The 24593-nt window shown below is 36.3% G+C and overlaps 1 protein-coding gene across 4 annotated transcripts; it reads left to right on the plus strand.

Annotated features, from left to right (window-relative positions):
• Positions 1-453: 453 nt before the first annotated feature.
• LOC131149815 (OVARIAN TUMOR DOMAIN-containing deubiquitinating enzyme 6) lies at positions 454-22310 on the plus strand. Of its 4 annotated transcripts, none has more exons than XM_058100577.1 (10): positions 454-667; positions 1068-1131; positions 1213-2077; positions 2516-2677; positions 16401-16478; positions 20852-20930; positions 21030-21175; positions 21324-21389; positions 21487-21661; positions 21935-22310. In XM_058100577.1, exons 3-10 carry the CDS (start codon positions 1388-1390, stop codon positions 22150-22152), a joined length of 1614 nt encoding a protein of 537 aa, XP_057956560.1. In that variant the 5' UTR covers positions 454-667; positions 1068-1131; positions 1213-1387; the 3' UTR covers positions 22153-22310. The 4 variants fall into 4 exon arrangements, with proteins under 4 accessions (XP_057956560.1, XP_057956559.1, XP_057956558.1 ...); XM_058100576.1 differs by having other exon boundaries at positions 1093-1131; XM_058100575.1 differs by having other exon boundaries at positions 1093-2077.
• Positions 22311-24593: the final 2283 nt, after the last annotated feature.

The raw sequence follows: 24593 nt of genomic DNA on the forward strand, positions 1-24593 counted from the left end.
ACAGCCAACCCTCCTGCTGCCCACATGACGTGCCATGCTCTAATTGCACACTTCACTTTATTTTTCTATGTGATACAATCGCAGCCATCCATTCGTGATCCTAACCAGATGTTTGGCAACAAGTGTGGTGCTGTCCCCAAAATCGCCGCAGGGTTTACTTCTTGCAGCAGAACAAACGGACGAAAGTCTGACCTGATTTGGTAATTCTGAAAAAGTGAAAGGGTAGATTCGTACAGTTTGTTTGAGTGACAATGTGACACTTCAGTCCTTGACTCTCCAGCGGCTTCACACGCGCACCCATCATCACGTCCGTGGAGTAGACGTGTGACCTACGGTCCAGAACTCACCACCTGTACCACCCCGGCGCGAGTAGCCGTCACGGTCGTCGGTAAATTCCACGTCACGCGGTTGTGCCTCCCTCCCGGATAAAACTTGGCCTTCCGTTTTCGGCCTTATATCAATTGTCTCTCGCTCTCGTAATTGTCTCTCTTTCTAGACTCTCTCTCTCTCTCTCTCTGGATAAATGAGTAGTCTCCTTCGTCCTTAAGTCATCTCCTTCTGCTGCTTCACAGAAACCCTAGAAAGGATAGAATCTCTTCTGGAAATTCCTTTCTTGCTCCTACCACCTGCTAACTAAGTCTTCATTTTAGATCTCACACGTTGTCAGGTCTGTCTGTCTGTCTTTCTCTGTGTGTGTGTGTGTGTGTGTGTGTGTGTGTCTATCTCTCTCTCTTCATTCGAACTCAATCGAACTCTGCGACTTTCAGATTCTTCTAACTTGTAGCTATTTTGATGCTCTTTTATCGGCGTTTGGGTTTAATGATTTGAGAGTTTTTGATTGAATCATCTTGCGTTTGGCTGCTCAGAAAATTGAGGGGAAATGAAAAGAAAATGACTGAAAATAAATTCTTGATCTTGTCTTGAAATTTTAGCTAAAAGAAGAAAGAAAGAATGAAAGTTAGATTTAAAGTTCTATTTTCTTTCATATTCCCAAGTTTTGTCAGCAACCAGACATAAAAATAGCAATTTCTCAAGGAAATGTTTGATTTTCTGGTTGATGTTTATAGAGATCATCGGTTCTGATGGTTGCAGATATTGTTTGCGAAGGTCAATTTTTCGGCTTTTTTTCGGGTAATTTCGAGTTCTTAAGAGGGTTTTCTTGTTTAAAAAGTTCGAGGTCTGGGTCTCATGAGACTTGTTAGGGGAATGCAGAGATTGATTCGCGAGGAGCAGAAGGCACTGCGCTGGAAAAAATCATTCAGTCGGGGAATTGGAGTTACTGCGCCCAAGGTGAGAACGCGTGACAAACCGATAAATTGGGACCTCTAAGTTTGGCACTTTGGGAGGGAGATAGGGAGCTAGGGTTGCATTTGAAGAAGATAAAATCATGACACGTATTTTGGTTCAACGAGGTTCCTCTGGAAGTTCATCATCAAATACGAACCGCCCTTCCTTGTCTGGTTCTTCTTCAGCAGCTCCACCGCAACCGCAGGCTCCTTCTTCCCAGGTTCTTTCGGCTGTGAAAGAGGAGGAAATGGGAGAGGAGGTGCTAGAACAACCTTCAGTGGCTGGTGTTTCGGAGTATGGTGGAAGCGGTGATGATAAGGCGGCAAAAAGTGATGATCCTCTGCAAGAAAGCTTTCTTGCCGATCAGAATGATGGTGCGAGTGATGTTATTGTTGATGGTGACAAGATTAGTAATAATGATGCAGGATCAGGGGAGTTGATAAAAGGCTTGGGTGGGTCGAGGGTTTCAGAGAGAGCTGTCATTGAAAATGAGGGCTCAAGTGGTGATTCTTTGCAGATGGTTACTGAGATCTCGTATCCCCCTCCTCCTCCCCCCGTACCACCTCCAAAACCTTTAACACCAAACTCAAGTACAAGGAGATTTGCCCCGGGTAGTCCGAACACCATGAGGAGTGGATCATCTAGAAGAACGAGTGCCTGGCCCATTGTTTCAACTAGGACCTCACCATCTGGCTCACGGCCTTCTTCTCCCCGATCTCATGGTGATAGTGAGGGTTACAATAGTGCTGATGAGCAGAACCCTTGTTACGTGTCCTCTTATGATGATGCAGTAAGTTCCTGTTTTTTAACTGAACAAATCTTTTTTATGTGTTGACTTCTTGTTTTTGACTCCAAAATCTTTAACTTGCTTGGAAATTTACTACATTATTCAAACAGTTAGTTTGGTAGGAGATGTTATGTGTTTAATTGTTTTACTGCCTTTGGGAGCATAGTGTTTGAGCCTCCACATATTATGCTTCTATAATAACAGTATGTGTTAGTGTATAACATATTAACAGGTAAATTGGGGAGCTTGTTTTCAGTTTAAGGGCCTCACTAGGAAAACTTGTTGGTAGTTTGTTGTGTGTGCGCACATGTATTTTGTTTTTTGTTTTTTTTAAAGAACTTTAACAATGTTATTTTTGGGCCTTTGTTGTGATTTTGTAAGTCTCCAATCTCAATCGTATTATTTAATATTTTTGTTTTTAACATTTTGCCTCTGCCATAGGAGAGAGAACGTCAGTTTGAGATTGATATCAGGCGGGCAAAAGGATTTGAAGTAAAGCGAATGTTGGAAGATGGGAATTGCCTCTTTCGTGCTATTGCAGATCAAGTGTATGGGGACTCGGAAGTGTATGATTTGACAAGACAAATGTGCATGGATTATATGGTATGATTATTCTTGGCCACCGGATGCTTTCTTTTAGAATTTGTTGCTTATGATTGTGTATGGAATGTGGAAGTTTCATAGCACCTAGCCAATGAAATAGCATTCTTGTTTTTACTGGATAATCAATTTATTTTTGGTTTCTCCTTGGAGGATCAATTCATTCAATTGGCTTTGACCTTGCAAAACGGCATTTTAGTGTATTTCCATCCCTTAGAATGACCATGCTTCATTAAAATCTGTGTTTTTGTTGTATCTTAGTTAAGTTTCAATTTAATTAAGAATTGAGAGTAGATTTGAATGGGAGGAGAAAAGAGAAAGTGGGCAAGTTCTTATATTTGCCGAAAAAGGTTTCCTCATCCCTCATCTGCAGGATATGAGGCGGTCACCTCCCTTTGAAAAATGTTCATGATGAGATTTAATCCAAAAGAGATTTAGAGTCCACTATTTCAGGTCTTTAGGTGTGTCCTCATTATGCAGAATTTTAGGCTTATATTGATGATGCCTATAATTGCAATTTACTCATTCCCAATTGTTTCATGGATTATTCACCACCTTAGTGACTAAAAGTATTAGAAATACAATTAAAATTGATAAGCTATGACTTGCAGTCTTAAACAAGTTCATAAGATGAATCTATATAAATGGCTTATGCAGTCTCACCAACCACAGCCGTATGATGTGGTCTCTTGGTAGTCATTATATTTGCTATCACTTTGGGTTTGAGATTGAGAATGATCTCCCTTACCTTGTGGAAAAATATAATTTAATAAGCCTAAGTATGTATCTGTCCTCTGCTGCACATGAAATTCTTTTAGCGATTACAATTCAAGCAATGAACGAGGTGAATGAGAACTTATCTTGGATCATATCCATACTCAGGGACTGGAATTGGGACTAGCTGTGGGTAGTGACTAGGCCCACTAGGACAAGGACTATAGTATGTGGATCATAATACTTTTAGGGTGGTAGAGAATGACAATGATCATGAGAGGGGTGGTAGATTCATATGATTGGAATGAGTCCTTGTGTCCAAACTCCCATAACCACAAACCACACCATATGAATCTTGAAGATGAGTCATGATTTCATTGGTGATGACATGAGTGCTATGTACGTATCCCATGATTCCCACCAATAGCGGATTGTAATAATTTTTGGGTGATGGATAATGACCATGATCATGAGAAGCCTCTTGGGCTGGCGAAGATTGGAACTGAGGAGAAAGATCAATCATATATTTTTTTAGTATTGTCATATAATACATAATGAACATTATGACATGTCCCCAACAGTTAATGTCTTAGTGTCATACTCTTATAATTGCCTTTTCTTTTAATTGTATGTTTCACCAATGTCGTCATCATCACTAAGCATGCTCAAACCCTGATGATCATCACTTTGTGTATGATTAGGACATAAACTTGAATCATAGACATTAATCAGGGGTTGGATATATGCTCTAGAAGTATTGTTGACCTCTTTCACATCTAGCCAATTTGATTTGCCCTTGTTGCCCAGTTATGGCACTTCCCTTTCTTTTAGCCACTGAGTCGATGATTATCCTTTTAGAAGATCTAGTCAAAGTAGAAAAGATTAAATTATATTCTATCTTGTGCTGGCTTCTCCCTATCATTGGCCTCAACTTAAGCCTCATCTTGTGATTGTAATGTTTGAAAATAGGCTTTTTTGGCTCTATACATTTCAGCGTATTTCTTGTTTCTGTGTGGATGAGGTTAATTTGCTTTAAGCCTTCAATTCCATTCATAGTTTGAAGCATATGTGGTTTGGCTAAGAACTTTGAATGCTATTTATTGATATTTGGGAGTTAACATGCCATTGTGAATTCACCGTTTAGTTGCATTTAATTCACTGAGAACACATCTTTTGTAACTTTATACATTTTAGTGTATTTCTTGTCTATGTGGATGAGGCTAACGTGCTCCAAGCCTCTTTTCAATTCACAGTTCGAAGCATATGTGGTTTGGACAAGAACTCTAAATGTTATTTGTTGAAATTTAGGAGCTAACATACCATTTAGCTGCATTGAATAATTCACTGAAAACATATCTTAGTACAGCATATAAGTTTGGAAACTAAATATTAAATTTCAACATATAAAATATAAGTAGTCATTAAAACACCTCTTAAATTACAAGAATTTATTCGTTTAAGCATTTTTTGTGCCAGCAATGTACCAAGAGTTCCCTGCATGTCCTGATGCAGCCACAACTACAGATGGATTGAGGATAATAAGTTATATCACATAACATTTTAAAATGCATTCTCTCTCATGGTTTGTCATTTAGAAGTCTTAACCAATTAATTTTATTGGATTTGACTTTTGGGTATCAATTTAATCATTCCATTTTTCACCCCATCCATACTTCAAGGGAAAGGAGGGTTTAGGATAACTTGGTGTTAAAATCATGTACACATTACGTTATCTACATATGTGCATACAACATACTATGTGATCGAAGACTTAGTAAATGCATTTGGCAACACTTATAAATTGCATGCAAGCATTCATGTAATTGAATTATGAATTATTTTCAAATAGTCCTTGTTAAACCTGCAATCTCTTTTGTTGGCCCAAGTGTGTGTCTAGAGGGGGGCTGAATAGATGTTTTTTTACGGATAATGAGTTTTTCTACAAAACAAAAACGTTGGCAAGATACAAGTGATTGATATCAAAATAAATGACAAAGTAAATACCACAAGCAAGTAAAAAGATAAGGGAGAGAGAAATTAACACAACGATTTTAACGTGGTTCGGCACCCAGCCTATGTCCATGCCTTTAGACCAACTCAAGGATTGCCAAATCCACTAAACGATCTCCTTTCAAGATGGAGAAGCCTTTACACAAAGGGAACCAATCCCAGCTGCTCACCAAGAGCCAAACCAAGGAGTCACCAAGAACCTTCAAGCTTCACAAATAATAGCAAGTATAGAGATTACAAATGATGCTCTTTCTTGAGCTAATAATACAAATAAAGCCTCACACTACTCTCTCTTAGCAAGTGATGGAAAACAAGAATAAGGTGCAAGAGAGCTTTGAGCAATATGAACCCTAAAATGAATGCTTCAACAAACTTCATCAACAATCAATGTGCTTAATGAATGCAAATGGGTTATATTTATGGCCAAGGGGACGAGCTAGTCGCTGGCTAGCCATTGGGCATTAATGGAGACAAGACAAAGCAAAAACTAGCCGTTTGAAGCTCATTTATTACAGGTTTGCTGCCATTAGTCGTCGACGAGTGGCACTCACTAGTCAACGAGTGCCCTACTCTTATCGACAAGTCACCTGAGCTGTGAGACATGATTTAGCTATTGGTTTTTCTTGTCAACGAGCCAAGCCCCTCTAGTCGACGAGTGCCCTACTCTCATCAACGAGTCACTTGTTTTCCACACTAGTAAGCCTCTAAATGTACTAACTTATGCTAGGACAAGTGCAAATAAATATTATTTAATCTAATGGTACTTTAGGCTTGTCGAAATGAGGTTTTAAGATGTCTTGTTTGGAAAACCAAGTTTGAAAGCTTGTCTGACATCTTATGCACTTAGTATGACTTGGTATGCATTGTAAATTCAGTTATGATGTTCTATACCACATGAACTATATGCACATGCATTTGCTCAGCTCTTGCAAGGTATTATTACCATCATCACACACACACGAATTACAAGATGATCCTACCTCACACACAACCTAACATACATGTAAACATAAACACAAGTTTTCATATAAACTCTGGTTGGTTGTGCTTTGGGTGTTCAATGAGTATGCTTTGGTTTTGTTCATTGCTTCTTCAATGTATATCTGATCCTTATGCTTTGTTTGGGTATTGTCCTGTATACCTGAACTGAACTTGAGAATATAGATTAGATAACCTGAGGGATACTAATGGGTTGATATCATCAAAACCAACTAGATTTGGGATACTTTAACCACTAGGGCTAACATTCTCCCCTTTTTGATGATGGCAAACCATTGATGTTCTTTTGTAAGTTTTTTCTTAAAAAATGGTCCCTCTCAAAATATGCATACTTGTTTTGAAATTTTTGAAAACATTCCTCCCCCTTACTGTATGCAATTTATGCATGGTTAAAAGATATTCAACCTTGAGATTCATAAACATGCACAATTTCAAAAAGTTAAGTATTTTTTAAGTATTTTTATCAGTTCAGCAGTATTTCCCAATAACAATCAATATATCCAACACAAGCATAATGTTCAACAAGTGAGCAATATGTCCAAACAAGCATAATGTCTAGTATGTCTCAACAAAAGAACTTCATCAGAAGTCAAGCAATTTATCAAGTAAAGTAGTCAAGTAACATGAATGATCATTTGAGCACAGCGGTTAACAATAGTTACAACAATTATCAAAAACAGGATGATGCATCAAGTCAACAAAAACGATGCATCAAATCAATAGTCATATAACAACAGACACGACAAACATAAAAAAAAGTGTCAGGTTGCAATCAATCAGCACAGCAAGCAAGCAACACCAATAATATATTTCTTTCTCCCCCTTTTGCCTTCATCAAAAAGAAAGAGGGAGCCCTACTAGTTGCGGCGTAGGTGGTCAAGAATGGTTGCTAAGCTAGAGTTAACATGGGTCATATGAGCCTCTTGTGCTTGCTGTAAGGAGTCATAGTGGGCGCGATGCTCTTGTTCCAATGCATCCATACGTGTCGTCATGCCCAACTCAAGCCTATCTAGGCGCTCCAAGACTGGATCAACTGAATGTGCCTCTGGAGCATCCATATGAACATTAGGGAAGTGTGGTTCCATAGCCGCTGCTTCCTCCTCCACGGCTTCCTCTACTTCGTCTACCGGCCTACCTACCTACTGATTAGGTTTCCTCTAGATTAATGCCTGATCATCCCAAACAAAGTGCATATGGTGAAGGGTGGCCTCAGTATATATGTCGTCTTGCATAGGTGCTGTAACCGGTATGCCTGTTCATATAATGTCGAAATGTTCAAAAATTTTTGTGAGCATCCTAGTAAACGACTAAACGGTAGACATCCTTTTCGCCGTTTCAAATTCTCTTCCATGTGCTGGACGATAACATTGGGCAAATAAATCCCGCATCCATGCCATAAATAGAACATGGCAAAAATATCACCAAGCGTCACCCAGTCTCGCCCGTCCTGTCTCGGCGAGATATTATAGGTGATCATGTGGTGCAGGACTCTAAATTCAACAGTTAATCCCTTGGATTTGGGTTTGGTGATTTCCGAAATATTGGGGTACCCCGTAACTAATTTCAATGCCTCATGAGAGTCCAGCCTGAGAAAATGAGGAGGGTTGCATTAGGTATCTGACTGGCAGTATAAAACTTGTCAGATCTCAATTATAAGAAGAATGAGATAGTGGTTGAGGATTTAATAGCTCCCAAATTGTCTTAGGAAAGCACACAATTGTGTAAATTGGCAGAAAATGATTCTTGTAGCTGGCCTCGCCTAATGAGACTTAAGACTTGGTTTTGTTGTTGTTTTGTATAGTTAAGCAAACCATCCACACAGTGTAACATCTCTCTTTCTCCGTATGCCGGTAAATGAGGATATATAGCCCTTTATATTCTAATGCTTTTGCTTTGGATAAGTTTGGATACCTCTCAGGGTAGGGCCTTTTGCTCCCTTTCCCAACCTCTACACCAATATAAGAACAACATTCTATGAGATCTGAGTATATATAAAAAATTTCCAATGATTTTCCCAGCTCATGTCTCAGACCCTTTTGGAGTTGATTTTTTGTTGCAGGGTTATCCTACCCCTTTACAACATGGGATCCATTGCCATTAGTCTTACTTTAGGGCCGTCAGGATTGACCCACTGATTCCACTGGTGAGTGAGCTTTACTGAAACCATTGCCTCTGCCAGAGCCACCCCCTAGACCCCTATTCATAAGCATTGCTCCCTCCATTTCTTGCCTGTAATCTCTTATCCAGTTGCTGTGACTGTAAGCTCTATTGTTGGGCAAATCTTATCCTTTCTTCATCTAAGTGATCTTCTACACTCAAATTCTCATTATCTCCCTTAAACAAGGATTCAATTCTTCTTGTATCTTTTGCGTTTCTTCTTTTTCGGTGTGCTAATGAATATGGTTCTTCTTTTGTTTTGTAAATTTTGTTATTATATTTGCTTGTCAGCCTGCCCATTAACTTGATCTTATTTATGTGCCTAGTGTTCTTTTTTCAATTGCATATACTCCCTTTAATAATCTTCTGACATAATTCACAAATTACAACATGCCTACCACCCTCTATAAGAGTAGCAAAATGCCGATCAATGTCCTCCCTTGGAGCTTCTTCTTTTGTTCGCCATTCTCACTACATCTTGCTTTCTACATATAAGAAACAAAATAACATGGCTTAGTAACTACAATATACAACAATAATTAGGAATTAACAATAATATCCTATGCAAATATTAAATAATAATTTCTAGTGACTAGTAAGTATAAAGTTTTAAAATTAGGAGTATTAAGTAATGTTGAGTAATTAATATTATTTGGAGTGAATATTATGTAGTCAGTTAGTTAGCTATGGGTGAGTTGCAATTACGAACTACACTAATTTTCAGTAAACATAAATTATTACACTTATTGGTTGCAGTATTTTTTTTAAAAAAAATTAAACTTTTCATATTATTAGGAATTCAAATTAGGTATTATATTTTAATATTATATTTTAATATTTAGGTTGTATTGGTAAATGTGTATATCTTTGTTAGTGAATAATATTTAATAATTAAATACTGCGATCACATTATTTATTATTGTTAGCACATTAAATTTTTAATAACTACAGCAACACCAAGGCCATAAGTTTCACTAGGTGCCAGGTGGGGTTGGCTACATGAATCTTTTTCTGCCCATTTACATGATCTTGGGCAATTTCCTTCGGCAATTGGGAGCTGTTAAATCCTTAGGTACTCATTTGAAATTATTTAAGGTTTACCCCCACCCCTTCTATTACCACCAGTTTGTAACTAGCTCCCTCCTCTTCACTAGTGCAACATTAAATTAGTTGATATTTTTTAAAATATCTAATAACTAATTTTAAAATGCTAAATAGTACATATTAGTTACTGGTTAGCAAATATTTATATTTTAGTTAAAAATACAAATAACAATATTAACTAAATAATTAGAGACATATAATTTAGTAATTACTATTATTTACTATTAAGTGCATATTATTTAATTACTAAATTAATTATATTTTAAAAAATAAAAAAATTGAATAAATCTAAAAAGTTAGGACTTAATTATTCTTAGACTGATGATGAAGAATTATTAAATCAGGTGATGTTGAAGCCAAAAAAAAATATAAAAAAATATAAAAAAAACAGAAAAACCTTAAGTGAAATCTAGCTCCAGAAGCACAAAGTTGGATGAAAAGCAAGAGTTTGTGAGGATTCACAGCAACTCCATGAGCTGACTTGATACAAATTTCCCCCTAAAATCTTGTTTTTCAAGCTGGAGAATGGTATTATGGTGGAATAAGCTGGAGCAAGTGTGAGAAACACGATATTGGGCAAACAAGAGGCTTGAAGCCCTGTGAGCAGCGTCAGTCAACCATGAAGCCATAATGACTGTTATGGCACAGTATGGTGGCAAAGCAGCTGTTATGGTCACTTTTTTTTTTCTTCCCCACTAATGCACTCTGAAATGGGATCAGAGCCCCCAAATTCCATTACATAAATCCTGTGACTCTGAGAATGTGACTTCCATTATTGAGGTAAAATTGATGTTAACACTTTGATCCTGACCCACATTGGGGCACCGCTAAATTTGGTCCCTCCAAGTTTTAGCCATTTGTTAATGCTATTTGAGGTGTTTCTTCTTTCCCTTAAAAATTTCATCACCCAAATCTGTTCCTTATTCTACCATATATTCTGTTACCAAATCTAATGAATATTATTTTTCTGTTTTTCTTGAGTAAGGATTGAAAAACAGATGCATTTTAACTAGATTTGCCATTCAATTTGAACATTTGGTTGTTTTTTTTTTTCGAGGAGTAGTTGCTTTATCAGAAGATGGTAGAACCTCCTTTGTTACTTGTTGGTGGTGTTACAAGACTAGTTACACCTCTAGTTCTAGTTCATGCATTTCAATTGGGATGTAGGACATAAAGAAATAGAAACAGAGGGAGAATTGGGAGAGTGAAATAGAGATGATGGAGGGAGAATAAAGTAGAGCCAGCAGGGCAGGGACAGAACGGAAGGAGGAGAAAATGCGGGAGTAGGAAGGAGAGGAGAGAGGAGGCCTGCAGGCAGGAGAAAGGGAGAGAGGGATCGGGGCTGCAAATCTGATTCATATATGATATTACAAACAAAGTACTTGTACACTCAACAAACAACTGAAACAAGACATAATTAGAAGTCCTTGAAATACATAAAAATAGCCCTAAATTAACTAAACTTCTAAAACATCTACATTTACTTGTTTAAAGAAAAATCCATAATTTGTAAACTTTAATTTCTGAATCTTGTTGTTTGGGATACTCGCTCCATTACTAAAGTTGATAGGTTCGTTTTGGTAGATATTAATGGTAGAGGTCATTTGAGGGTTGTCTAAAATACACAAAAATAACCCTAAGTTAACTGAACTTCTAAAACATCTAGATTTACTTGTTTAAAAATAAAATCCATAATTTCTAAATCTTAATTTCTGAATCTTGTTATTTGAGATGCTTGGTCCATTACCAAAGTTGATAGTCTTGGTTTTGGTAGATATTAAAGGTAGAGGTCATTAGTGGGTTATGTCTATTTATGTTCCTCCAAGACCCAATTTTCGGTCTTTTTTTGGGATGAGTTGTATGCAGTTCTTGTATTCTTTTTCCTCTAGATGGATTGTAGGTGGTGACTTTAATGTTGTTAGGTTTCCTGGGGAGAAAAAGGGGAAGGTTGGTTTTCTTTGAGTGTGCAAAATTTTGATAGGTTTATTAGGAACTTTGGGTTGATAGATTTGCCCTTGGATAATGCTCGTTTTCCTTGGTCTGTGGGTGAGGAATAGATGCTTCTAGTCGAGCAGATAGGTTTTTATTTTGTGATGATTGGGAGGATTAGTTTGCTAATCTTTCTCAAACTGTTTTGTCTAGAACTGCATTTGACCATTTTCCTGTTTTGTTGGAATCTTCTAAGGTGAAGTGTGGTCCCTCTCCCTTTCGGTTTGAGAATATGTTGATTACTCGCGATTCTTTTCCTTCTGTGGTGATAGATTCTTGATGTGATGATTTGGGGAGGGACTGGGACAGTTTTAGATTCACAAGGAAGCTTCAGCGTTTAAGGAGATTTTGAAGATCTGGAATAGGGAAGTTTTTGGGGATTTTATGATGAAGAAGGCTGTCATTTTGGGCAAGTTGGATTTTGTAGATAGGAAAGAGGAAGCTGTTAATTTATTGGATGGTGAGCAGGCTAAATGGGTTCCCTTGAAGAATGAGTTGAGGATTTGAATTTTAAAGAAGTAAGGAGTCGGAGGCTAAAGACTAAATATAAATGGGCAAAAGAAGGTGATTGTAATACAAAACTTTTTCATAGGTTGGCTAATGGGAAGATGAGGAGAAACATGATAAGGGTTAATTAAAGGGCTAAAAGTGAGTAGAGAGGGGGCTTGTGTATCCTCGTCTTCAGTTTGCTGATGATACTTTGTTTTTCATTCATAACCACAAATTATTTTTTGAATTTTTTGACTTTTCTTTAAATAATTGAGAGGGTTTTTGGGAAGTGAATTTGGGGAGAAGAGTGGTATAGCAGCCTTCAATTTGACATCTAGTAGGTCTAGGGAGTTGGCTTTGTTAGTGGGTTGTGATCTTTTGGATTGACCTTTGTCTTATCTAGGTGTATGTCTTATCTAGGTGTACCATTGGGAGGTAGTCCCTATGTCTCTGTTTTTTTGGGCTCCAGTGTTGGAATGTGTCTTGGATGGGTAGAAAGGTGCTCTATTTTCTTTAGGGGGTCGCATTACTCTTACTCAAGCTTGTCTTGCTAGTATCCCTCTTTATTACTAGTCTGTTTTTAGGTTAATTGTGGGGATAGCTGGTATAATTGAGAAGATCATGCAAGATTTCCTTTGGTTGGGGGTTGGAGGTAAGAGAGATCACCTTCTAAGTTGGGAACTTATTTGTAGGTCTAGGTTGGAGGGGGTTTGAGTCTTGGTAAGTTGGTTTTTAAAAACACTGCTCTATTGGCGAAACGGTTATGGCGGTCTTCCTTAGAGAGTAGGGTCATTAAAAGTAAATTTGGTATGCATGTAAATGGATGGGATGCTAATTTAGGAATTAGATGTTCTTGTGAAAGCTTGTGAAGGTGTATTTCTCAGGTCTACCCCTTCTTTGTTCCTCATACTAAGCTTGTCTTGGGTTATGGTTTTCTTATTTGTTCTTTGAAAGACTTCTAGGTGGGTAATGCTGCTTATTTTATTGTTTTCCTTCTCTTTATTGTTTGAGTTCATGGCATATTGAGGGTATTTCCTTCTTTTTGATTTCTGATGATTTTTCATTCTCTTGGGGCTTCCATCTCCATAGGACTGTTAATGATAGAGAGGTAGAGAAGTTGTCTTCCATGTTGATGTTATTGGGGACTTCTTGTCCTTCCTTTGGGGTGGATAGGCATTCTTGATCTTTAGACTCTTCAGGTGCTTATTCTTGCAAATCTTTTTGTGACTACTTGATTTGTGGTAACACCAACAATTTGTTGTTGAGTAGAAGACTTTCAAAGGCGCTTTCTCCTGATATATGTTTTCTTTTTCGTGATAGTTCAGAAGCAGCGTCTCATTTGTTCTTGCACTGCTCGTTTGCTTGGAATATATGGAATAAGCTTTTTGGTCTTTTGGGTGAAAATCAGAAAATTGGGTTTCTCCGAAGTCGCCAAAGGATTTTTTAGCCACTTCTTTTGCTGGTTTTGGTAAAATGAAGGATGCTCATGCTTTGTGGATGTGTGTGCTTTTTTGCAGTTCTGCAGGGTTTATGGATTGAAAGAAATGCTCGTATATTTATGGTAAAAAAGCTGAACAAATCTTTGTTATGGGAAAAGATTCATTATTTAGCATTGTTTTGGTGTGCTTCTACTGATTTTTTTGAGTGAAGTTTTTGGATATTGAACAAGATTTGTTGGCTTTGTTAATCTGATTGTTGAGTTTTGTTTTATATTTTTTTCTTTTTACCCCCCTTTCTTCTGTTTTGTAAGATTTCTTGTACGTTCTTCTTTCTCTAATAAAAACATCTTCTTTTGCTATAAAAAAAAAAAATTATCCACAAGAAATCCTCCATGACATCATCCTTTTTGTCTTGGGTGCTGCATAATATATGTTATGGAGATCCAAACATCCACTTTCTGATGGCACCTCACTTTGCTACCTTATGAACTAGGTGATCTGTTCATCAGGTGCTGGTTTATTTTGTAACTTATATTTACTTGGAAATTTAATATTATTTAATTTATTTCTGTTAATTTGTTTCCTTATTTAGGCTTAATGTTTAAGGCTATCTAGAGGCTTTAAGAGAACTTGCATCATTGAGTTTTAAAGTCTCTTTTGAGTTTCTGCAGTTTCCTTTAATTTTTCTTTTTTCATATAATTCCTGTATTTCTCATCAATATCTCTTTATTTTTCTTTTTATTTTCCTGCTACTTTCTCTTTTGCCAAATGTTCGTGCATGAGAAATAGCCCCATGTCCTTGCCATTGTTGAGATCATAACCTTCTATCCTCTTCCTTCCGATCACTAATTAGCTATCAAGTATATGCCAATTTGTTAGGAAACCTTGTTGGGTACTTTTATTTGGCTTTGATTTTAATTAACCTGCTTCAAGCTTTGTACCGTCCCACCAAGCTTACCAGTGTACTTCATGCGCCTCTTCACAATACCAGTTACGATCAGGAAATAAGTTGAGAGGTTGAAAGAGACTTCTTTGCTGAGAGATGGGAGGTGAGAGGAAGCCCCATCTTCTTTAGTGTTTCATATGCTCTCCAGTTAAGGGAGTGTGTGTGTGTTGGGTTGAGGAAAGCAGGAAGCTTGTTTGATTCAACCAGGGTTTTTTTAGCAAATGGTTATGGAAATTTGCTACCCCTTGTGGGGGGTGGGGGTTCACTGAGGGAGTGTTTGAAATGTAGTTTAGATAGGTGATTAGTGGCCATCTTGTTGATTGGAATTATAGCAGAACATATAGGAAGGCACATCTTCTCCTTAATTTATGGGATTGTTCAAAATGTTGGCTTCATTTCTTTAACCTTCTCATGTATTATTTCCCCATCTTGTGCAACTCTTCACACTTACATGTCGAGAAGTTCTAAAAATGTCGATGCCTCTTTTATGAGAATCTTGAGTCTCAAAGCCCTTGTATAACAACAGGATATTAAGTGCTGCCCTGTTAATGTCAACCACCATGTGGCAATACCTTATTTGTTTATCATGTGTATCTGAATTGTTTTGAGACATGAGGAGGAATTGGAACAAATTTGCGGTAGAGTTTCCACAAGCATATAATTGCTATACGGGTTGATATTTTTAATTATTTTTTTACATCTTTGAATCTATTGTTCTTTATTACCAATGCAAATTATTTGCTCACTTTAAGGTGTTGAAAAGAAGGTATATGCAATTTAGAGTAGGTAACTTGGGTGGGTCCCAATGTCTGTTAAGCCTTTTATTTTATCTTCAAAATTTTCTAGAGTTCTTAAAAAGCACCTCAGTCGTATTTTTCCTAGAATTCAAATATTGTATCCAGTGTTAATAGTTTAATATGCATATATGTATGACCTCTCACTGCATTCTTTTATTTTTGACAACTGCTCTCTAATTAGGCATCAACATCTGGTAGATATGATTTAAAGTGTGGAGGGCAGTAGTTTTTCAATCCTTCCACCTATTGTGAGAGGGGCTTGGGGAAGTTTTTGCTTGTGGATAATATAACTTTTCGGCAATAATCATGTATCTATTCTTGCTGTGTTCATGAACTTGAATCGATCGACTGCTTCCCCTTTGCCTCTTTCATCCATGGTTTTGAAAACTGAACCAGTGACCAACCCTGGTAAAGTCACTGGGTCGGTTGGACTGGTGGGTCAACCCGGTGATCAAACCGGTAACATCAGCATGATGTCATATATAATTATAATTATATATAAATATATCATACTATATATATATATGTGCAAAAGTAAAACTAATTAATAAATACTTTATGTTAATTATTTAAAATAAATGTATAGTTTAGAAACTAAAAATGCAATAGCATAATAAATTAAATTTTAAAAAATTTTAAACTAAATGAATCTTGAGAAGAAGGGAACTTGGTTTTTTTTTTTTTTTTCTAAGAAAAGAAAACTCCTTATTGCCTTCAAAAGAAGAGATTTGCTCTCTTTGAAAGTCAGCTTAACAATTAACAATTTTAGAATTTTTCTAAACCATTAAATACATTAAGGGACCAATTAAAGAGATCTTTCATTTTCTCAAGCACAAAAAGCTCTCCCCCCCTCCCCCACCCTCTTTTCCATGGTGTTTGCACGTCTCTTCACCATAGGAATGTCTGTTTTCATATTCGATGTTAGATGGAATAATAAGGACTAAACAAGGAAAAATTATTACCTCTATTCCCAAATTTCTCATATTTCATCTTATTCGTAAGGGCAGGTAGTTTGTGAACCAAAAATAACCTTATTTATTTGGTCAGGCCTGAAATTAATGTGTGTTGTTTTATTCATTCAGGAGCAGGAAAGGGATCATTTCTCTCAATTCATCACAGAAGGTTTCACATCCTATTGTAAGAGGAAGAGAAGAGATAAGGTATGTGCACCTATCTGGTTAGTTGCTTATTCCCTTTATGTCACTTGCAAGACTGAAATTTAGAACATTGAGTAGGTTCTAAGCATGCACTTTGCACATGAATTGCATAAATTTGTATCAAGTATTCTCTCCATAATAAAAGTGGAAATTGCAAAAAATATATACCAAATTAATTTAAAAATTAGTATTTTCTTTAACTATCATACTAAATATCAGTACAGGCATGCTAAAATTGGAAATTTCAAAAAAAATATAGTGAATAAAAAAGTTCTTAATTTTTAAATATTAAGAAATTACTACTATTTGATTTTTATTATCATAAAAATTAAATTAAGTTCAAAAAAAGTACAGGCACATCACATCAGGATGCATGTGGGCATCTTGTGCTCATAACGAGAATGTAATGCATGCTAGATACATGTGTTAACTCTTTCCCTAAGAATATTACCGTATAAATTTAAAAAGTTAAAATATTACTATTATTCAATTTATGCTTTTTTAAGAGCAATTAATTTTTTCCTTTTTTTTAAAAAAAAAGGAAAGACAACTTGTTTATATGAACATCTTTATACTTGTAGCAAAAAATAAAGCATGTACCAAATGAACTTGATCAGTTAGTGACCAAGTTGTGTTATGGTAAAACTCATGTTTCTAAATAATGGTAATGGTTGTGACCATAGCGGGCCTTATACAAGTATACAAGTAATGGACCTGACGTCCGTGAATTTATTTTTTGCAGTGGCAACTTCTGGTAAACATACAGATTCACATGTTTTGATCCCAGATTCCTATCTACTGATGCTTTGAAATATTTTTAATAAATTTTAATCACTTCAAATATAACACACAATCTTGGTTGCTTTAGTTGCTATTGGCGAGAAGAAGAATGCATGTGCTATTTTTCACTAATTTATTGATTATAACTGAAATTCAAACTAATAAATCGTAAATATAAAGCAATTTAAAATATAGATGCCATCTTTTGTACCCATTTAGTCTTTAGAGTAAGGTACAAAATATAGAATGTTCACATGTTAAACAGAACAAAAATGCATACAATAGAACATATTAGTTCCTTAAACTAGATGTAAGAAAAGCAGAAAAAATAAAATAAAGTTGAAAGAACTTAGAATGCAAACGTATGTAATTTAATGGAAGAAAGGGTTGGGCTTATTTGAATTTTAGTTATTAAAAAAACTTATACTAAATGTCAAGGAAAATAAACCCAAAAATGATTTTTTTAATGAAGAAAATCACTATCAAAATAAACCAACTTAAACTTGAGTTTCTAAGTTTCAATAAAGGGGAAAGAGGGGGGTAAAACAAATTAAGGACGCAAAAATCTGTTTAATTCATTCACGGCTAGTCTAGCATTGTAACAGCTTGTAAGAATCTGTTACGGTCGTTATGGTTGTGAATCGGAGTACCTCGGCTCCGAGATAAATTGGTGCTCAGTTAATAGAATTTCTTCTTTAGAAAAGAAAATGGACAAAAGGAAAAGTTTGTAATAGTTTTAAAAGATGACATTAACATTTCCTTGTAGGATGAATGCTTGAAGCTACTTATGAAGAAATCAAGTACTTCGCTGTTAAGTTACTGGATTACTGCCTTCAACTTGTCTCTTATTATGTGCTTCAAATGCAAATCCTCCGCTAGCTACACCAAAAAAGGAATTTATGTACATAAATGAAGAGAACTTGGAAAAACAAGAGGTATGAAGAGGCAAAAGGTCATTAGGTGGAGAGAAAGAAAACCATGGGGAGACTGTCTAGAAAACCATGGGGAGACTGTCTTGGAAAGAGTGTGGGAGACGGAGATGATTGAACAAAAAAGGAGAAACAGTTTAAGTGAAAAAGCAAATGAGGGAAGAGGCGTTACACAACAAAAGCTTTAAATTCTAAAAATATGTGTATTGTCAAAAATGTTTCAGAAAGAAAGCATTACCTAATGGTTAGCAATACCACTATATTAGTTGCTCCTAATCACTTATATTAGCAAATGTTTTTGATTTCCTAGATGTGAATTGTGTTTTAATTAAATCATCACTGATTCAAAAAAAAAGGTGGGGGGGGGGGGGGGGAATTAATTTTAAAAAGGGGGGAAGTAATTTTAAAAAGGGGAAAAAATGCCAATTGAGAATCATACGAGCCAACCTGGAGAAGCTCCAACCATCTGAAAATGGCACAAAACACGAAAAGCCAAAGAGGCTCCAACCTTTTAAAAATGATTTAAGAAAATTGAAAAGAGGCTCGAACTGTTCAGAAAAGGGGAAGTTAGGAAGTCACTGTAGGATACAAATGGTATAAAAAATGTAACTATAAAGAATTTAGAAGGGCATTTGGGGTAATATAATTTTTCACTTTGTGCATGCTTTCATTGTTCCTATTTTAACTTCTCTTTTAAGTTGATTAAGCATTCCTACTTTGGTTATTTCTATTGTATAACTAATCTTATGACCCTAGAAATGTAGTGCTCTTTATTGCTTGTGTATCATTAGCAAATTGTGGATGAATTCGCTGATACGCTGTTAGTTGGTATTCTTAGTACTAGTACTTGGAATGATGTTGCTAATCAGCTGTTATCTTAGTTGGTCCTTTTGTCCAGCTCCCCATGATTATACCGAACCTGATTTTTTTTTTCGGGCTGCCTACGTACCTCCTTTTGGGGGGATCAGGTACTGTAGACCTGTTCTATATGGTCCTGGATACCAGTTCTAGAAGGTCCTGGATACCCGTCCTGGATGGTCCTTGATACCATCTGGACAGCAAGCCGTGTTGTACGGCAACTGGTTAGCCTCCTCCTGCCTTACCCTGGAACTCTTTAGTTCCACTCTCTTCAACCTGTTTTTGCGACAGGCTAAACAGTTCAACTAATTGTTTGATGAGCAGAGCGCTGAAGCTAACCTTACGATAGGTTTCTTTAAATAATATACCTGGTTATATTAATACCTCAATGCTGAGAGAAACCGGCTATGGGTCAAACACTTTTAGGAGGATGGCTAACCCCTTACTTTACCCTAAAGAGTCATACTATCGAGTAGGAATTTTAGCTTCAAGGTGGTTAGATGGATTAAATATTGAGTGAGAAATATTCCAAATGTTAAGGACCTTATTAGGTGTGGAAAACATTTTCCATTTTCCATTTTCCATTTTTAGGTTGTATAAGAATAATAAAATCCCAACTTACTTCTACTTTTTCAAGATTCATATTAATATGATAGAAAATAAGGAGTTTATTTAGTTGTTAAAAACAGTTTTTCATTTTTGTTTCTAGATTTCAAAATAATTACAAAAAAGGCAACTCGCTTTTCAATTTTTTGAAAATTATAGGAGGTAATATTTGGATCATGGATTTTGGAACTTAGATTTGGATTTTTGTAGATATGGAAATTTAATACAAATTTATACTATATTTTATCACAATCCACTCGAATCCAAATCCAAGATTCAAATTCCATGCTCCCAGAGGAAGGAATCTGAAATCTAAAAAATAATAAAATGATGCTTTCCCACTTTTTTATAAAAATTTAGAAAATTGGAAAACAAGGTGACCATTTTTTGTAATTATTTGAAAAAATGAAACTATTTCCACAAAAAACAGTGCCACAATTTGTTTGTTGTTTTTCATTTTTGGCATACAAGTTGTAAAACTGAAAAATTATCTGACTTTTTTGCAATTATTTTGGAAGCTAAAATGGGAAATGGAAACTGTTTTCTACTACTAGTGGGCCCTAATTTTTCAAGGACCTGTACTGAAGTTTTCGTGAAGTTTTCTCCATTGTTCTCATATCTTAAAGATAACTATAAATTTTGCCCCACAAAGCCACATCAGTTCTATAGATAGGTGCTGCTGGTTTTTTTGGCTATTGTATTTGACAGAAAGGCTTTACATGAGTGGCGACCACTATTATTTTGTATTTTCGTTCCAGTTTGCTTATTAAATGACAGTTCTTTTTTCCTTTGCCTTTTTCCCATGCTTGGGAATTACAGTGCACCCTTTTTTATGTTCGCGTTCTCTAAGAAATACAATACACGAAACAACTTAACTGGATTCAGGATGATTTCAGAATGTGCATACGAAAATTTTTGGGAATTACAAAACATTTCTCAATCTTGACAGGCCAATTAAATAATGGAAACTGAGGTCTGGGTACTGTATGATTTGAGCTCAATTCAGTGGGTGCATTATATCTGTGGTTTATGGGCAAAACCTGTGTGTCCACTGTCTTATCCTTGTCATTGTGGATGTTTTTATGCTTCTTGTTCCAGAGTTGCAAATTTGAGCTAAATTTTGCTTTGAGCTCAAAATAACAGATGTTTATGATTTGAGATCAATTTTGTGATGTTTTATTTTCATTTTCACTGGGATGTCAGGTCTATGGAAACAATGTTGAGATCCAAGCTTTGTCTGAAATGTATAATCGGCCTATACATATTTATTCCTATAGCACAGGTGCGGTCATATTTTAGATGAATGATTATTGTGGCATCTATTAAGTGAACTGTTCGTTCTCTACCAACCACTTTCTGCTAACAGAATTTGTTAATGCAGAGCCCATAAACATTTTTCATGGAAACTATAATACTGATATACCACCCTTGAGGCTAAGCTATCATCATGGAAATCATTACAATTCACTTGTTGATCCTCGTCGATTGACAATTGGTGCAGGACTTGGTTTTAGTTGTCTTCGGGGGGTGAGTCTATATGGTACTCTTACTGAGTTTGCAGTCCTCAACTTTAACTTGCTTGTCAAACAGCCAATGAGTTTTAAATGCTCATATGATGCTTCATGGTTAAATTTTTTATCTATGGAAATCAATATGTTTGTGGTTCACTTCACAGAGGAACATTGATAAGGAACAAGTCAAGGCTGCTATCAAAGCTCAACAAGATCAGCAAATTGACAATGCAAGTATCATGATTGTTTTGCTGTTGGATTTTCATGAAATGAATCATTAAGACTCGCAAAAAATTGCCCATCAATTTCTTTTTTCCCTAATGACAGGCACTTCTAGCAGAGGGACGTTTTTACTCGGACCTTGAGCTTACTGAGAAGGAAATTGAACGCATGGTAATGGAAGCTTCTCGGGCTGAGTATCTTGCTGGTGACAAGTTAAAACAGCAAGTTGGCTTAAGAGAATCTTCTACTTCCAGTGCTGAACCATCATCTTCAGGAGCTAGTGAGTAAAAGCTTCTTTCATACATGCTGATAATTTCTTCTTCCTCATTTTTTCTGTTTTTTTTTGGTGCAATGATCGCTATTTCACCTGCAAACTGCTTGTATAATTCCTTGGCTCCTTTAATTGTCAGGACCAAGAAATATGAATTTGAAGTTGATTTTTGAAGTTCGGTTTTAAAAAATTGATTGGTTTTGGTTTCTTGGGCTACGAATTGATCAAATGTCAGGCTTCTGACTGGAATAGTATGGCTGACAGAATTTTTATGACGCACAGGACCATCAGGGAGTGACGCCAAGCAGGAAGGGGTGAGAGAACATGGTTTACCTGAAGCTAACCTCAGCAACAGCATGCAGATAGTGCTCTCTATGGGGTTCAGCTACCTGCAGGTGATCGAGGCTTACAGCATATTTGGGGATGATGTCGATTCCATGGTATGTTACCTGTTGGAGACTGGCATTAGCAGCAGGCGGAAAGGCAAGGCAACTGAATAGGCACCAAAGATTGAGATTGTATTGGCATCTCTTTCCTCACAATTGTAGCGTTGGAACTGAAAATTATTTGTATACTAATGGGATGCCCTTTCAGAACCCTAGGCATGTATTTAAGAAGTTTTAAACTAATAAAATCAATCTACTAGTTCGAGCAGGTATTACTATGGTTTATGTTCTTTGGGGCAGCTCTGATCAACCCTGTTACAAAAGTGGGCTTGTTATAGACTACTTGGAAAATTATTACTATGTAGTTCGCGGTCTTTATTCATTCCAAGTGGTCTGGTTTGATGTTTGTAAACCCATGTTTTCGGGATGGAAGATCACTGGTGTGAACAGAGATGGATTTGAAGTTTAGGAGGGTGTCTAAAGCAACATCAAAATTCTGTGCCCGAAAGGATGCCTATTTGTAATCAAATTAGCTTTACAACTTGTAGTTAGCATTTGGGGAAAAGATGGTGCCATTAAGGAGATGCACTTGTAGAAATTTACATTATTACGTAATAATTAATGTGCATTAGACAGAGAATGGCTACAGTGGAAGTTTGCGGTGTGGATGGACACTTTCAAAATGTGGTACATGAGCTGTTGTGGTATGAAGGATATGAGTTTAGTTTTAGGTTTCTGTACGAGTAATGAAATGAAATGGAAGAGGAGTGAATGAAATTGAATTTATTGGGGATATGTTCTGTTCAAAGTTTCATTTTATATTTTTCTCATTCTATTTCGTTTTGTATGTCATGGGGCTAAAACAGAACCAGCAAGCAAGCAAGCAATAGCTGGGAGGGGGAGACTCCTACACTAGATATGGTCGTAACTGGGGAGGCTTGAGGGGGGGGAGGTGTTGGTTTTGGTTTGCTGTGAGTTAATTTAAAAAGTTAAAATGTGGTGCGACAAGCTGTTATGGTAATGCTTCCCCATCAAATTAGCATTGCCAATTGAGCAGCCATTGACGTTTACCCTGCTCCAACCTTTAAGAAATCATGTGATCAGTAAGCAAGCATGAGGCTTATGTAAGTATGCTTGCTTATAGCATTATAGAGTATGTTAAATCTTGCAAATGAATTTACAAGCTAACTCGTTCTGCAGCAAGGTGTGGTTCTACTTAGATCCACAAAATTTGTCATGGTTTTTCCATGTAGAACAATCGTTACCCAGTCCTCTTGTTCATTTTATTAAAATACACCAACATTTTGCCACTTATTTATAGAAATCTAACTATAATATTAAATATTGTGCACAAAGAATGTGTCTTCATCTTAAACCCCAACTTGATGAAATAGCAACCTAAACCATGGTGAATTAAATATAAAATCGTTATCATATTCAAATTACTTAAAACACATTTAGTATTTTATTGTTCAGCAAGTTATTAAGCTTACCACATTGCAGCCTTGTACTTTTCTTGTCATAAATGAGCGAGAAATTATTTTCCCCTCGTAAGTAGCCTCACATACTTTCCTATAATGCACCAATTTATTATTTTCTATTCCTTGGAATCTTTAATTGACATAGGTAAGGTACCCTTAAATGGTTTTACTCATCTATAGGTTTTACACCCATTTTTCTTGAAATTACCAAACCAATTTCTTTTGCTAGTCTTAGTTTAAGGATTTGCAATATTTTCAACCATTCACATATGTGTAGTTAGATCACCAATGCTAATGTGAGATCTTACGACATCGCATTTTCTTGCAATTGATATTGATTATTCGTTATAAAACATATTATTAACTCTACCAATAGTTGATGTCCTAACAATGCTTTAAAACACTGCTTTGGTTGTCCTACATGGGTATTTTAGACATCAAACTAATATCGCAACTAACTTGGCTAAAGCTTAAGCAATCAACTTCGTAAAAATGAGGTAAAACATGAGACATTTTTGTCATTAGTATGGAGATTTTGAAAGAAATGGGCCTATTGACGACAAACATACTTCACAACTATTAACTAGATTGTTAAAAAGGAGAAACTCTAGATTGTATATTATTTTAACACTATACAAGGGGCCATCCTTTTATAGCTAAAGGGGGCAGACTATAAGGGGAACTTAGGAAAATACAAGGGTAACTTAGAAAGATATGCTAACATCCCCCCTCAAACTCAAGGTGGTATCGAAGATGTCATTTGGAGTTTGCAAACTAAAACACAATGACGACCAGGTGGATGAGTTTTCGTGAAGATATCAGCCAACTGATCAGTTGAAGGAACTGACAAGAGGCGAAGTGTCTCTTTCTGAAGATGATGACGCACAAAAATGACAGTCGATCTCGACGTGTTTGGTGCGTTAATGAAAAACATCGTTGTGAGCGATCTGGACAGCATTATGATTGTCACAATAAAGTGGAGTGCTTGAGGGTTGAGGAACACCCATATCTTGGAGAAGCCAATGAACCCAAAGAAGCTCAGAAGTAGTATCAGCGAGAGCCCAATACTCAGCC

This window comes from Malania oleifera, chromosome 2 (genome assembly GCF_029873635.1).
Source record: "Malania oleifera isolate guangnan ecotype guangnan chromosome 2, ASM2987363v1, whole genome shotgun sequence".
In the NCBI taxonomy this organism is placed as follows: domain Eukaryota; kingdom Viridiplantae; phylum Streptophyta; class Magnoliopsida; order Santalales; family Ximeniaceae; genus Malania; species Malania oleifera.

Excerpts from the sequence above, each read along its gene's own strand:
- LOC131149815 (XM_058100577.1), top strand. The coding sequence starts at position 1,388 with ATGACACGTATTTTGGTTCAACGAGGTTCCTCTGGAAGTTCATCATCA. Across the intron at positions 20,931-21,029 it reads TATTTATTCCTATAGCACAG|AGCCCATAAACATTTTTCAT; the intron begins GTGCGGTCATAT and ends TTGTTAATGCAG. Across the intron at positions 21,662-21,934 it reads ACCATCATCTTCAGGAGCTA|GACCATCAGGGAGTGACGCC; the intron begins GTGAGTAAAAGC and ends TATGACGCACAG.